At 37.2% G+C, this 17,031-nt stretch overlaps 1 protein-coding gene across 1 annotated transcript; it reads left to right on the top strand.

Moving 5' to 3' along the window:
* Positions 1-2,500: 2,500 nt before the first annotated feature.
* Positions 2,501-16,396, top strand: LOC139730722 (BLOC-1-related complex subunit 7-like). Its single transcript, XM_071641589.1, has 5 exons — positions 2,501-2,603; positions 4,454-4,516; positions 4,930-4,973; positions 14,968-14,988; positions 16,050-16,396. Exons 1-5 carry the CDS (start codon positions 2,511-2,513, stop codon positions 16,099-16,101), a joined length of 273 nt encoding a protein of 90 aa, XP_071497690.1. The 5' UTR covers positions 2,501-2,510; the 3' UTR covers positions 16,102-16,396.
* Positions 16,397-17,031: the final 635 nt, after the last annotated feature.

The raw sequence follows: 17,031 nt of genomic DNA, 5'->3' as shown, positions 1-17,031 counted from the left end.
AGTTCTGGTCGATGGTCGAGGCGAGGATTTAGCTTTTAACGTTTTGCAAGATATTCAGAAACCACTCTATGAGATGTCAAAGAGCATGCAATTCTAAGGGGTATCAAAAGTTTATTTGATGAAAATCGGTTTTGAAATGGCCGAGATATCCAAAAACAAGGTGAAACAAAGAGATCCTAATAAAGTTGTGGCCTGTCGCCTTTTATTATATCACTTTTTTGGATATCTCAGCCATTTGAAAACCAATTTTCATCAAATAAATGTTGAATCCTTCTTAAAATTACATGCTCTTTCATATTTTATGAGAGGTTTCTCATTATCTCACTTAGGAATGTTCAAAACATGAATCCCTCACCTCAACCAGTACTGTACAGTCCCTTTAACATTTTGACTGTGTTAACCTGATGGCTGTACAGTGTACATGGCAAATTTAGCCCGACCAGACGTGCGGACATCACGACTTTAAATTTACTCTTTCTTACTTTATACACTTACACTAATAGTATACAGCAACAGCTAGGGTGACTGCGACCAGCAGCCCCAAAGCGTAGCGCGGGTATAGCGTAATGGGCCATTAGGGAGCTTTGTCCCTTTAGATTTTGACGCGCAGACGTTCAGAGGGAAAAAACATGTTGTGAGCATGCGCAGGAGCGCGCGTCAAGTCGATCTATTTTTAGCTTGCGTCGCCTGAGTTTTTCACTACGCTTACTGGGCTATTTTTACGTCCGCACAGTTTACAACGTAGAGTCGAGAACTACTTCATGCACCGTTGTAGGGGCGTGACTTTATTTTTTATACGTTGCGTCCCAGCGTAATCTAAAGCTACTTTTCAGCACGACGCAGGAAGGGGAGAACGTCCAGCGCAAGCGTCGTCTCAAACGTCCACGCGTCAAAATCTAAAGCTCCCTAAGGTTAATATGGCATTTCAGTCCGGGAAACCCGCTCATGAGGACCGCTCCCGCGTACGAGGACTGCCCCGCCTCATGAGGACCGCCCCACGCCTCATGAGGACCGCCCCCATGCCTCATGAGGCCCGGGGGGAACACCTCATGAGGCCCCCTATTCATTTCTATTCATCTCACATCTGACGTATAAATTGTCGCAACTTTGCACGGTGATTTTTTGTTACACACACGTCCACTATCCATGATGAAAAGAAGAAAAAATCCTATCTGTTTTTTTTTTCAAAAATCGAGTTTTAATCAACCGATGCAGAGCGCCCATTAAAACACACGTGTTTTAATGGGCGCTCTGCATCGGTTGATTAAAACTCGATTTTTGAAAAAAAAAACAGATAGGATTTTTTCTTCTTTTCATCATGGATAGTGGACATGTGTGTGTAACAAAAAATCACAGTGCAAAGTTGCGACAATTTATACATCAGATGTGAGATGAATAGAAGTGACTAGGGACCAGGGTAGGGGGCCTCATGAGGCGTTCCCCCCCCCCCCCCCCCCCCTGGCCTCATGAGGCGTGGGGGCGGTCCTCATGAGGCGGGGCAGTCCTCGTACGCGGGAGCGGTCCTCATGAGCTGGTTTCCCGGACTGATTTTGCTACGCATTGGGCCTGGGGCTGCTGGTCGCAGTTTATACAGCTAACAAAACACAACAGTCATTACAGTACACATGTTACCACATTGGTTACTGTTAATACAGGGCTGTGTAAACGTGTTACATGTTCGATGTTGATCATTAACACTATAACAGCATACTGGATATGTCACGAATGTTTCAGTGAACTATGCACTTACCGACTCTAAATCACTAAAAGTGTCGCAAGCAATGATGCTGTCACGATTGTCGCCTCCACCATTTTCGAAGTAGTGTCCATTATAACTGCCGGAGTGCAAGCAATCACCGCGCCGCTTCCCTCCCGTCAGGCGACCGGCGGCCGGGCTTCCGTTTGAAACAACCGCTGAACATGTGTCCATCATCATCGTGATCACAGCCGTGACACAAAGAACCCTGGATTTTCTCTCCTCTAGATACTATAGTTTCCAAAAACTACTGCTTAAATGACTGTTGGGCTTACATTTAGTTAACGTCAATCAGGACGCATAGGAGAATTTATTTCACCCCTATTTAAGTCACTGTTTTAGGCCTATTTTCAGTCACAGCGAACTTGTGGCAGCAGATTTTTCCTGTTTGAAAACAAATGCTACAGACGCTGAAATTATAGACCAAGTTTTTGTACACATTGCATTGGATACTAGTAATTTTGTGTTGTGTATGTTGGACAAAATATCTCATTATCTGGTCATTTACGCTTTATTAAAATTAAAATTACTTGTTATACAATTAAACATTATTGTTCAGATTATAGGTTTTTTATATCTCTTGTTGCATATTTTTGTTTAAAAGATGGCCCTAACAATCAATTAAGATTGTAAAATTGGCAATAGATAAATTGATCGCTAGTTTTCATCAGAGAGTACGAGTGCGCACTGTACTGCGTGCCGTGTACATGGTATGGTTTTAATTTATTCAGAAATGGCCATGCAACCACACAACATGGACCCGAGGCTACCACAGAAAATTCAAGAAAATGTCGCAGACTTGGGTTCTCTCGCTCGTCAAGTGCTTAGAAGTTCAAAATCGAACGAGGTAAGACCTAGGAGTCCTATGGTATCATTTTCTTCAATTACTTTACACTCACAGTTACCTGCAACTCCAGACAAGACAGACACTGCCACCACTGGCACTGTAGTGCCAGACGAGCGAGCTGACGAGCTGATTTTTATACCCGGTCCCGGGTCCAAGCAGGCAGGCCAGAGCTGCAGAGCGAGTGTATGGCACCCGTAATTACCGTATGTGTGCTCACTGAATACAAATTGTATGATATTATGAGACAGAGTCTGCTATGCTACAGAGTACACTCGCGTGTTTAATAATTCTGTGATATATTACTGAACTTGTACCTAGTTCTCCAATCTAAAATGTTATATATTATATCTCATACACAGACTACACAGCACAGAATCACTCACTACCAAAATAGATAAAAATATGAAATGCATTTCGAATCATTCTCATCTGTGACTGTGTAGTAGTCTGTCTGAGTATTGCGCTGGATTATTGTGCCAATAAATGGCAATGGCAATGAACGGAACTGCAAAGCCAAAGCAAAGGTTTAATGTGATGGAATGGAGACATAGATTCATTATGTGACATGTGTGCCATATACCCGTACATGGTGTTGTAAACATATTAAAGAGGCTCCAATTCAACTAATGTTTGAGGCCTAAATGTTTTGTTGTAAGCCGATACTAAGATTTGAATGAATAATCCAAGCATGATCGATGATTGAGGCCCTGTCATAGACATAGTCAGTCATACACTTTGATACAGACAGTCTCATCATCATTCCGATCCAGTATAAAAAGTTGAATTTGAAGTAGACTCTAAGTAAAGTTGTAGAAATTTATCTTTAATGTTCATTTTGTATTTGATGTATTCCCTTCCAAGGCAGTGGTGTGTTCCAGAAGTTACCCATTTTGAGGCATGTTGAACTTGAAATGCTATTGTACTTCTTAAATGATGAATAAGGGATACCGTATCCTACCTTGTATACATATTACATTGTACCATATTAATACTCGGCAGAAGACCACTCGAAAACAAAAACAAAAAAAATGGACATCGTTGATAGAACTTCTAGAGATTAGAATGAAGAAAATAAGCTTAAGAAAATTTAAAACTCATTTGTGAAGGTGTTTTGCTAAAACTTTTGCAAAGACTTTATGACCCCTGGAATGCCTCATTTCATAATATGCAAAGCAGAGAATTATCAACTGTGCTGCAGTCAATGTCTGTTGTTTGTTCTTGATGAAAACATAATCCATAACGGCCTATCTTTATGAATGTCACTTATTTAGTTTTTTTTTTTTTTTTTGTATGGAAGTCAAGTACGCGTGCATAGCAAAATTTGACCACTGTTGTGCCTTGTGGTATGGGTGTGGTGTTTTTGTGTGAGAGTGGGTGCATCAGCATGTTAATTGCTTCTTTGTTCTTCCTCTGTCTGTCCTGCCTCCTTCACTTAAAAAATAATCACAAATTGTGTGTGTGTGTGTTTGTGTGTGTTTGTGTATTCTGCAAGCGTACCTGTGATTGCATCTTCAGTCAAACAACTGAAGACCTTCCTTGTCAGTACTTCCACAAGCTCTTGCAGAAGAAAGCTTTGCAAGTTAATTTGCTTGTTGGATGATAAAATCATTGAGCTCAGGCTATACTAGGATGGTTGAAGGTCAAGATGCTGTGTTTCAGATGACGTTTTCCAGCAATTCCAGTAACTTCTTCCTTTGGTTTTATTGTTTTTTAGTCTCCATATGTTGTCAAGACATTCAAATAAGACCACACATTTTCAAAAGAGTTTTTTAAACCAAATTGCAATTTAATTTTTTATGGATTATCATCACACTCTTGATTAACTGATGTGCATTATTTTCTCCTCATAGATGTTGTTGCATGCAGCGAAGAGCTTCGCCTCACAGGAGGGGACTGTGGAAAGTTCACTGCAGGTAAGATTCTTATGTCCATTCTTGCATTGATTAACTCTACCGTATATTGTGAGGAGTGTTCAAGAAAATCAACATATCAATACACAGGGAAAATATGCTGAACATTGTGGAAATTGTGGGGGATTCTCCTTTCTGTGTACATCATAATTACAAAGGTCAAATATATGTATTTTCATGATGCTAAATATTCAGAAATAAGATTTACTTGTTTGTATGTGTTTATAGACTGACATATATTTTTGTTAATATAAATTGCAATTTTTGTGTATTTTTCTCTTCATGTCCAATAAAGAGAGAAAGTTGAAGGTAAAGATATCTGGATACTGGTATTTTGTCTTGGTTTCTCAAAACAAGATATTACATGTGTGTGTGTGATTTTGTTTGTTTTTTTTTTTTGTTTTTTATTCTAACAGACACTCAAGAAAATGGAAATACTTGCCTCACATCTAAGATTCCAGTGAGTAAAACCATGATGCAAGATGCAATTGAAGCTATGACATGTGTTCATCATAATCAGGCTTTAACATAGTACATGCATTTGGGCTTGTAACTTCCACATTTAGTGTACAATCAGTACGATGTATTTTACACAGAATACAGTGAATTACTCTTTTTTTTTAATAAGTAGATAAATGAAAATATTGGAATTGGTGCATATATGCATATTTAATATCAATTAGTAAATAATTGCTTTTGAGTGTGATATATATCCATGAGTATGCTGAAAAAAGAAATGCAATCTTGTACATATTGAAGGTTCAGAATATGGCATATGATTCAAATATACATGTAATTTGACTCCACCAGATATTCTTCACAGTTGTAGATATATTTATACAGCAGGGTGGTCCACAACTTGAAATTTGAGCATGTTGCAAGCTCAGAATAGAGAATATTGCAGAAATTGAATATGCGCGGAGTGCACACAATGAGTACGTAGTACGCAATATTTTGCTGCTTACATGTGGGTCATTCCATGGGGTTGGGTCTTCTCTAGATTTTCATGTTGTGTAGGTAATAAAAGTCATAATTCTGAAAAATTTATCAAATAATTGTCCGTGGTTTGCAGTTATTCTTGGAGAGAAATGTGTGAAGAATTATTTGATGAAAAAAAAACAAGCCTGTGTACAAATGTATTTTGTCTATGACTGTTTCACTAATGATGTCCCATGGTTTTTTGTGGTTTATGTTGTGACATAAATATATGCCATTTTCATGGCAATGTAAAAGAGGAATTTACAACCTTTCAGCATTATGCCTATCATAATTAAGAGAGGCAAGGTGACTTCTACAAAGACTATAAGGCACATAAACATTTGTAACAAAATAAGAACACCAGAGCATCTTCAAGCAACCTCATACCTATGTTACAAACGATGTCCATGGCAATTTTTGTTGTAACATAGGTATAGCATGGTTTTACATACACTTCCAATCATAACATGATTAGAAACTTTATTTCTATAATGAGATTTATATTTCAGGAGTATTCTTATCCAAAAATTAGCATCAAAATCCTCCAAATAAACGAGAAAATACGGAACATATCACTGTACTTCAGTGCGATGTCCAGCCTCTTCGTGTAACGTAGGTAAGGAAAGACGCGTCTCGCGATAAAAAGAAGAGCTACTGACTTCAGCAATCGTATTCATGTCACTGGCAGTCCTCCCCAAATGGCAGAAAAACTACTCACAGCCAATATACACCTACCTGGACAGCGCAAGATCTGTTTTTCTGCCGTTGTCCATGTAACGTAGGTACAGGAGTTTTAATGTTTCTGATGTCAATTGGTAAGCTTTTACGCTATTTTACGAAAATAATAACATTTGTCATATTCTGTAACTCTATTAGAGTAAAAAAAACGACATCTAAACCTCTGAACTGGCCAAAAATACTGTGGACGATGATACTGTAGTCCCACATACTGAGATATTTGTTACAGGTTCATGTTCATAATTTTGATTGCCAAATTTTCCGTCCATGCCGGTCTCTGCAAAAGGAGCATATATTCCTCTCTTAGAAAACCATACAAAAGTATATCAGTGTATCTTCACTGCAATATAAAATTGTTTTACCTCCCGATTATTGTGAATTTTTGGACCCTTTTGTCATTAGGTATCTACCAAGGTAGACGTGCTAGAGTTAGTATTAATCACTATATACTAGTTGGAAAACGTAGATGTCCAGACTGCATCTGAACTAGAGAAATAGAGTTTGCCTTATTTTGCTGGTGATATTGAGGGAACTAGGAGCTGTGAAATTCTTTCTCTTTAACAGATTTACTTCGAAAATGTCAATGTTTTCCATCCAAGATTTCACTGACCTGTTAGATGCTCTGATGAAGTTGTTAACATTTCACAAGGATTCACCATTTCCATTCCATGTTCACCCACGTGTGAAGTCTCAAAGCTAAAATGCCAGTGTCCTATTCAGTTTGGGTGGGTAGTGGGTAGGAAAGGCTTCAATAAAATTATGAACCCCAATCAAAATTGGACTATTATTGCTCTACACTATCATTCAAAAAGAGGGCGACAATTTCGATGGGGGATGAATATAAAATAGGGCCTAGTATTATTTTGGGAGTCTATTGAAAGGACCATAACCGTAACCGTAACCCTGACCCTAGCCCTAACCTTAGCTACATAATTGTAGGACACTGGGGGCAGCGACCTGCCCTTCCTACAGTGTAGATTGCATCTGAAAACAAGTTTTTAGCATAGAGTATGAAAATGATATTTTCCTATGTTTTACATGCTATATTATTATTATTAATATTTACATCATTTTAAGCATAACCCATTTTTTTTTTTCAATTTTGGTGGGAGGTACACATGGAACTCTAGCTAATGGGTATACCAAGAGGTAGAAATGTAAGCAAAATTGTTAAAATTATTTAATTCCATTCATAAACACACAGATACATCATGCTCGGCATGATCGGACGCGTTTGAACTCTGCTCTCTATTTCATCGTTTCCATGAAGTGTTAACTCTGAAAAATGCATCGATAAAGGACTCCAAAGTCATTCCTGCTTCTGTTGACTTATACTGACGGTAATACTCATATATTTCTCACTCTTATACTGTCGAAATATACATTTTGTTTGAGTGATTTGCATATCTCAACACCTGGCAGCGCACCCCATGAAATCGGCTTAGTCCCATGTACTTCGATTATATGGTTTCACCTGCGACGACACTATGAGGTCGAAACGGGGACAGACTGAGGACGCTGCCGCCAGTGACCTTGCCAGAGATATTCGTGAAGAGGTGTCTAAGGCAATTGAAGACAATCGTCAACTTCTTGACACTCTCATAAGTAAAGTAAAAGACTCATTGATTGAGGAAATCACCACCGTCATTACGCGGAAAGTAACTGACAATATCAAGGAGCGGTTTGAGTTTGATCTAGCAGAGAGGGATGACAAGATCGAAAAGCTCGAGAAGGAGATCGACAGAATGAAAGAAAAACAGGATGAAGCTGAACAATATTCCCGGCGAAATTGTTTGATTATTCATGGGATTGAAGAAAAGGACAACGAAAGGACGGATACTCTCGTCAAGAATCTGTGCTCTGACAAGCTGGATGTTAAGCTTGGGGAAAACGACATTGACCGATCCCACAGACTAGGAGCCAAGAAGGGGAAAGTAAGAGGAATCATTGTGAAATTCACGAATTATGCAGTGCGTGATCGTATATATCAGTCGCGGAAGAAGCTGAGGAATCTGGATGGAGTCCCGATTTTCATTCAGGAGAGCTTGACGAAGATGAGAGGGGACCTCTTCTGGGAAATCAAATCAAACTTCAAACAAGCAATGAAACACATTTGGACACAAGATGGTCGAATTCATGTACGTACACAAGACGACCGACGTCTTACCTTCGTGTCCAAAACCGACCTCAAAAAGTTAAGAACTCCTAACAATGGCTGAAAGGAAACGTCTCTCTGTCATGTTTTGTATAGAGCTGGTGCCGTATTGTTAAAATCTTGCTTGCCCAAGACCAGATGGTCTTCTTGTGTAATCTGTCAAATGCCACTCTTGTACAAGCATGTCTTCCAATGCAATTACTATATTGAGGTTAATTAGCCTAGAGGGCTTGAGCGTCCGTTTGTATGGCAAGCATTTTGGCTTTTCTTTTGTATTTGTGTTCTATACATAGCATCTACCTCTCTACTAAAGTCTATAATCCAGTTGTTACAATGTTTTGGCCTGCTTACAGTGGGGTCCTAATGACCTGCGTGTTGTAGTATGCCTTGACCAGTTTTATGCAATCGTGGCTGCTTTATCTCTTCTTGGCATCTTTTGGTAGGTCTTGACCTGTCTGTAGTTCCAATGTTCTATTATGTCTTGACCAATGCAGAGCCATTTTCCTGCTTTCTCCTGTTTTTACCAGTGTCACGGCCATTCGTTCAGTGCTACTTCGTAGTCTTTCTCAAGTTTTCATGTTAAATGCTGCGTCAAATTTCCTGTGATAGATAAGTTGTTTTAGATAATGGCCGCAGTTCAAGACGCATGCATTCACCAGTTATGTGGCTATATTATTTTGATGTATTGCTTATATGAGTCAGATAACTTCATTCATATTATATCGACACTTCACGGAACATGTGATTTTCAAGTTTGTATCACGCGCATTATTTAAAACTTTAATTTGTGCAATTTTTATGTCAATTAAGTAGTTTCTTTGATATTTCTTTTCTTTTTCTTTTTCCTACTTTTTTTTTGCCTTTTTTTTATCTACATTCGTCTTGAATTTGAACTGGCAAATTATTATGGTTACACAATATCCTTGTGTCTTATGTAATCTTGCTGTAAAAGCAAATCAAAAAGGTCTTCTATGCACATCATGTGATCAATGGGTTCATATTTCTTGTAGTAATGTACCAATAAATTTGTACAATGATATATCTCATCAGTTTATTGGCTGGGAATGTCCTCGGTGTATTATGCAACATCTACCATTTTCTGATACAGACATTTGTAATGACAGCCAAATTGATCAATTATGTAGCCCCAAATTGTTAGACACCGATGTTCAAACCCCCCCTAAACCAAATCTGGTATATTCAAATTTTACAGGCAAAGGTTTGAAGTTTGTTCAATTGAACGTTGTAAGTCTTGTCAAACATATTGATGAAATACGTTCAATTTTGTGCTGTAATGATATACACGTTTTTGCTTTAAATGAAACAAGACTTGATGAGTCAATATATGATCGTGAAATAGAAATTCCTCATTACAATATAGTTAGAAAAGATCGTAACAGATCTGGAGGTGGGGTATCATTTTACATCCATGAGAGTTTAGAATTCGAAATCATAGAAGACTCTCCTATGTCAGGACTGGAAGCAATTGTTTTGATTATTCGTTCTAAAAAGTCAAAACCTATTGTGATTGTCAACTGGTATCGGCCTCCAAACTCTAAAAGTGATCTTCTTGACCAATATGAACGTTTTTTGGAATTCACAGAAAGTCTTGAGTGTCACCTCATTATCATGGGCGATATAAATCTTGACATTCAAAAGAAGGCTAGTGATTGTACTACTAAACGATATATACGGATAAATGATATATACTCTCTGAATTTTGTTAACACTACTGAATGTACCCGAATCACTAATGAATCTGCATCGCTTATCGATCATATGTTAACGAACAGTATAGAAATGATAAAGTCTTCTGGTGTTATACACAATGGTGTAAGCGACCACTCAATGAGCTACCTTGTATGGAAAGCCCATCAAACTCAATCAGGCGTAAATTATATCACTTACAGAAAATCGAAAGGTGTTGACATTGAAATGTTCATGTCTGATCTATCTCAAATGAATTGGATTGAGGTTGAGGGGGAGAATGACATCGATCAAGCTACTGCAAATTTCGAAAAGCTTTTGTTTCACGTTGTTAACAAGCATATGCCTCTTAAAACTAAGAGAGTGCGTGCAAATAAATCCCCATGGCTTAATGATTCGATTTTTGTTCTCATGAAAAAAAGAGACTTAGCCAAACGAAAAGCTTTTAAGTCCCAAAACGAAAATGACTGGAAAATGTACCGTGTTCTGAAAAACAAAGTAACCTCCTTGATTAAAAAATCGAAAAGAAGCTATTATACTGAACACTTAACCAAGGAACAAAACGCCAGCAAGTCTTGGAAAATACTGGCTTCATTATTACCAAAGGAAGGTTCCAATTCCCAGCCTCCACCCAGTCAGTGCCAGAGCATGGCAAATCAGTTTAACCACCATTTTGCTAATGTTGCGACTGGACTGATCTCTGATTCATCTGAGAATGAGCCTGAAAATTGTAATTCAATTACTGATACCTGTGTCAAAAATCTTTTCAAACTGTGTACTGTTAGCGAAGATGATATTTTAAAAGAAATACAATTATTAAAAGATAAGAAATCTGAAGGCTTAGATGGTATATCTGTACATATTTTGAAAATTTCTCAGAATGAAATTGTTAAACCTATAACATTTTTGATTAATAAATCCATAACCCTTGGTATCGTTCCCAAGAAATGGAAGGTTGGTAAAATTATTCCTTTACATAAAAAGGGTGACAGATCGATTCCAAATAATTACCGACCAATTTCTATATTGTCATGTTTATCCAAAATCCTTGAGAGAGTCATACAAAAACAGTTGATTCAGCATTTGAGTCAGAATAATATACTCACAATAGAACAATCGGGTTTTCGTCCGAATCATTCTACTTCCACAGCACTGATTAAGGTCACGGATACGTGGTTAAAAGCCATGGATGAAGGAATGTATACAGGTGCCGTATTTGTCGATCTTCAAAAGGCTTTCGACCTGGTCAATGTGAAATGCCTTCTCAATACAATGCATAGAATAGGGATCAGTAGCACCTCGCTTAAATGGTTTGAAAGCTATCTCTCGGATCGGAGGATTGTTACTAGTATAGGGAATTGTTTTTCTGAAGAATTACCCATTGGGCTGGGGGTGCCTCAAGGATCTATCTTAGGTCCCTTGCTATTCATTATATTTATCAATGATTTACCTTCTGTGTTTGACTTATGTAGCGTACATTTGTATGCGGACGACACAGTTTTATATGTTTCTCATAAAGACCCGCGTACAGTACAATCAATTTTGCGATATGAGCTTCTGAAACTTGACAAGTGGATTTCCAAAAATAAACTTAAAATCAATTATGAAAAAACTGTGAGTATGCTTATTGGGAACCGTCATATGATTAAAAGGTATAATAGATTGGATCTTAGCATAAAAGGCCATGTGATAAATCAAGTACAGAGTGTGAAATATTTGGGCCTTTATATCGATGCTGAACTCAAATGGGATGTTCATATTGATCATTTGTGTCAAAAGGTGGGTCGCATGATTTCATTTCTTCGTCGTTTACGACAATTTATCAGTAGAAAATATTTAAATTTGATATATCGAACGGTTATTTTACCTCATCTAGATTATGCAGATATTATATTTCAATCATCACGTGGGCAACTTCTTAATCAAATACAAAAACTTCAAAATAGAGCAGGAAGAATTATTTTAAAGATTAAGCCACAATCTCATTTTTCCGTATCATCCATGCATGAAATATTACAGTGGGAAATTCTGAAATCTCGTCAAATTCGTCACGTTCAAATTATGATGATTAAAGTTTTGAACAATTTAACACCCAGTTATTTGCAAGAAAATATATCATATGTTGATAAACCCTATAATTTTCGATACAACAATCTTCCTTTACCAAAACCTCGAACAAATAGTTGTAAACGCACATTTTTTTTATAGAGGTATAAAGTTGCATAATAGTCTTCCCATTTGTATTCGTAACTGCCCAACAATTGTAACATTTAAGCGATTATTGTTAAACAATTAGACTGAATAAGACTCAATGGTGTCTATTTTATGAACAATTCAAAGATTTTTCATGTATGATGTTTATGTATCAATCTGTATAATTATTGATTTTTAATTTGAATAAGAAGATAATATTGAATATCATTATTGTTATTACAAGACGATATTACCCCGTTTCCTCCCACTTTTTTTTCTATATTTTTTTTCTTCTTCTTTTTCTTCTTCTTCTTCTTCTTTTTCTTCTTCTTCTGGTCCCCATGGAAGACCAGTGACTCTACAACAGTGTCGCTGAATATGGGTTTTCCAGCCGTTTTCCACTATCTCATCTATCACTTTGTCTTTGTTATTATTGCTTAGGTTCTGTGTTTGTAAACTCTCACTCGTACTGTTTAATGATGTTCATTTTCTTTTGTTTGTATAGTTTGTATAACATTGCATTTCTGTAAACTCTGTATATTTGTAAAGTTATTTCATTGTATGCTTTTTATGATGGGAAATAAAACCAAACCAAACCAAGGAATATATAGTCAACCCCGACAAAAATTTTTCTTTTAATTTTTTTATTCTATTTCTCTTTACACCTTTTGTTCAGTTTGTTGATGAATCTGCCATGGCTCCTCCTCTACCACCGCTACGTGTTAAACTACATGAAAGAGTGAAAAGGACACATCCACAGCACTCCACAAACAGAGAGGAAGCCGACAAAGCAACACCCAAGAAGAGCGAATGTAACAAACTAGACAAGAAGAAAAATGCACAGAGGGAAAATGGACAGAAGAAAAAAACAAAAATTGAGGGCTAAATGGACATTGGACAAAAGAGCAGAAATTAATTTCAAACAAAGAACATGGAGAAGACAAGAAGACTTGTCTGATTTCTCTTTATTAGTTTTCTTAGTTAGTTGACAACTAGTTGATGATGTTGTTAGTGTATATTAGGTCAAATTGTGTAAAGCTTCACTTTCTTCTTCTTCTTCTGATTAAGTCTGCCTTCTTTCATATCAGAGTTACAAAGAATTGAAGTCTGTGTAACATAGGTATTGTTCCACAGGTGTGCAGTAGATATAATTCCAAAGAACTGTTACAGTAGTGTTATTTGTGGGAACATACATAAAGTCTATATGTGTAGGTTTTAACATCTCACACCACAATAAAGGAAATCAGTTGATATGTCGTAGTGTACCTATGTTACAAGGACATACTGTCCGTGTAACATAGGTAGTACACCGTGGGCGAGGTTGTTGTCTGAAAACCCCTGATTATAACAATAAAATCATGTTTTCACTTGAATACCCATACAAATCACTTGCTTCAATTGTGGTGCTTTTAAGAATATTGTCATTGTGTCACTCTTGATGAAAAAGTTAAACCTTTGATTGAAATTGTTAATGGTTTGTAGAAAAAAACATGTTAATAAAAGTGGCTTGCAGTTGACATCAGAACATACAATCTTACTAATAATGATCTCATGTGCCTGTTAAATAACATGTTGATGTGCTATGGATGAAAAAAACGTGGATGTGTTCATTGTTATCATTTCAGAACACAAAATGATGAAGGATGTCAACAAATGAAGTCCGTGTAACATAGGTATTTTGCCATACCTGTTTACCCATGCTGACTGAAAGTGTGCGAAGTAATAAACAGATTTCTAGTGGAATATGTTGAAGAATGGGAGTAACAAATCAGGGGGAAAAAGGAAATTTCAATTTACCCAACTTGAATTTTCAACTTGTATGTCACAATTTCAGTCCCAACCCCATGGAATTACCCATGTATCTCTCTTTGTGCTGCTTACATTCACTGTTCTCTCTCATGTTTTGCACACAAATATCTATTAAGTACCAGGTAGTTTGATGTTTCTTATGTTATGCACATGTTTTGCACATTTTTGAATACTTTTACTTTGAGCTTGTTGCAAATTCTTGAGGATGTTGCATAGCATGTTGCTGGCTTTTAAGGATGTTGCACAAGAATTTTAGCATGTTGCAGCGACATGCTAAAACCCCTCATGGACCACCCTGATACAGAATATAATGCAAGGTCATTCATATAGTGCGAGAGCTTTTGAATAGACAAGTACATGTATTAAAAGCTGTGTCCAGCCAAGCTGGCTTGATTTTGGCAGGCAGATGAATTTTGACAAAGAATTTAAAACCAGTGATGTTAGATATCCATCAGTATAAATTCATGGCAGTAAGAATTTATCCAACCATACTCTGCCATACTTCCAGTGTACAGCACCTGTTACATTTCTCTGCTGTTAAATTCATCAAAACATTCAGAGTACAGTATAATGCTTTAAAACAATGTATGCAGAGGGGACTTTACAGACTGCTGTGTATATGGATGTTTCTGTGGTCTAGTGAACTTAGAATTTGGGCTAGTAGATGTGTAAACTACTCACAAGCTCTGATGAACAGTGTTAAAAAAGAAGAAGAAAGTTGCATGTGTTCAGAGTGTCATGTGCTGTAATTCCACTCTACCTGGCATGTGTCTGCAAATAGTAATACATTGTTCACGTAGTAGTGTTGTACTTTCATGCATAACTACAATTAAAGTTATCATACTTTTATTTCTTTTTCCCCCTTGCTTTTCAGGGCAGAGGCAATAGAGAGAAAGTAAGTTAGACCCATATTTTACACTTGTATTGTCTTTGGCCAGAGCAGCTATTTGAGCCATTCATTTTGTGAATTATACATCTTTTGCTCATCAGACATGTATGTATTTGAAAAAGTCATCACAATGCCATCAGTTTATTAAAGAATTACTATGAGGAAAACGAAAAAGATAATAAAGACAGACAAATTAAAGAAAAAATAAGTGAATATTGCACCAATAAATGAATAAGTAGCCTGGGCTGTGTGTTTTTATTATAGATCATTTTTTGATATTACAATGTTGTGTTGGATTTCATGTTATGCACATAACCAAAATAAGTGATGATTTATCGTACAGTGCACTCCCGTTATAACGAACACGGTTATGACGAAATTCCGGTTATAACGAAGTGAAAATTTGGGCTGCAATGTCATCCACTCTATGTATTTCTATTGTTTATTTGTTCGGTTATAACAAAATTCCGATATAACGAAAGAAAAGTGCCGGTCCCGAGGACTTCATTATAATGGGAGTCCACTGTACTTGTGCTTATGATACTGAGTGGAGTACATTTTAAGACAGTATAGATGAGTCTGTATTAACATACCAGTTGGCAATAACTAAAGCACCATAACAAGTGCAGTGTGTTGCCAATGATGTGAGAGAGACAATTTTGAATTCTGCACAAATACAGTCAACCTTGCCTAAGTTGAATATATTTGGACTGAAGAAATAGCTTCGACTTAGAGAAAATATGACTTATGAGGGATTAAAATTGATAGAATATAAAGAGGACTCGAAAAGACCTTTGACTTTGAGGCGATTATTCAACATATGCGAAGTCAACTTAAGTAAGGTTGACTGTACGCGTACAACAATTTCTAGGCCACCACAGCTGAGTTTTAAATGTAACTACCAGCAGGGAAGGGAGCTGTCTGTAACAAATTGTACTTCTCCTGCTGAAGCAAAATGACAGCATAATGTAATATGAACAATGTAGTGACTTATTGCACCCTTCAGGGGCTTTACTCATGGTTTGTGTATACTTTGTTTTTATTTTGGACTGACCCCTTCGTCACAGTGTTGAGGTGATGGACAACATTCAAGACCAACTCAGTACCCTCCAGAGATGACAACAACAGTCACCTGAGGTTTCTATGGAAAAATCATCTCAGAGTCAACGAGACAAAATGCCAGCAGCATCACCATCATGCATGTAGGAGTGCATATTTGCCTCTCTGGCAAACTAAGGATGATTTGGAAATAATGCCGTTCAACCCTTTCTGACCTTGGACAGTCTGTGTCTAAGACACTGGGATTTTCTTTGCCAATCGGCACTCAAAGTGCACAAAGGCTTAAGATGCATTCCTTTGTGATGCATTCTGTAATTTATTAGGCATTGGCACCCCCAGTTATGCCTATCTCTTGAACTGTTGCACCACAAGTACATGTACATACACTGTATATTGTTGTAAGGCTGTTGGTTGATGTGAAACTCATTGCTGTGTTTGTTCACGAGTATTAAGTTTAATAGCTGAAGCATGAACCACAACCACACGTGCATAGTATCTAGGCAGCTATCATTTTACACTTTTAGGCAACTTTGTCATAACCACGAGTACCGCAATAGATGTACGTAGGCCATGGATGTGATTTGCATGTGTAGATCTTTAATATGGAGTTGCAGGAGAGAATTTGAATGTCAAAGTGTTGAAAGATGTTAAGAAGTGTATGGTTTGTTATGACATTCTGTGCCAAGAGTTAGTGCATATTTGTACAAGATAAGTAGGTTCCTACAACTATAATTTGGAACTTTGTGTGCTAATGCTAGCCAGACTCATTTAGAATATTGGCACAGATCCGTAGAGCCCATTTATTTTCACTCGGTATATTCACAAGGGTAGTTCTGAAGTGGCTTTTCCCATTCAGGGATTTTTCCCCCTACAGTTCAGTTGCAAAATCAAAACTTTAAAGTACCACCGATTTGTCATGGACATGTATACAAGTTGCACACATATTGCATATCTTTGCTAGCAAGGTGTAAAATGCCATAGGAAGATCAA

Source organism: Diadema antillarum, unplaced genomic scaffold, assembly GCF_040938485.1.
Source record: "Diadema antillarum isolate AM-2024a unplaced genomic scaffold, OU_Dant_1.0 seq00000330_RagTag, whole genome shotgun sequence".
Classification (NCBI taxonomy): domain Eukaryota; kingdom Metazoa; phylum Echinodermata; class Echinoidea; order Diadematoida; family Diadematidae; genus Diadema; species Diadema antillarum.
Note: the sequence above shows the minus strand (reverse complement) of the source record. Positions and strands in the feature narration are given on the sequence as shown.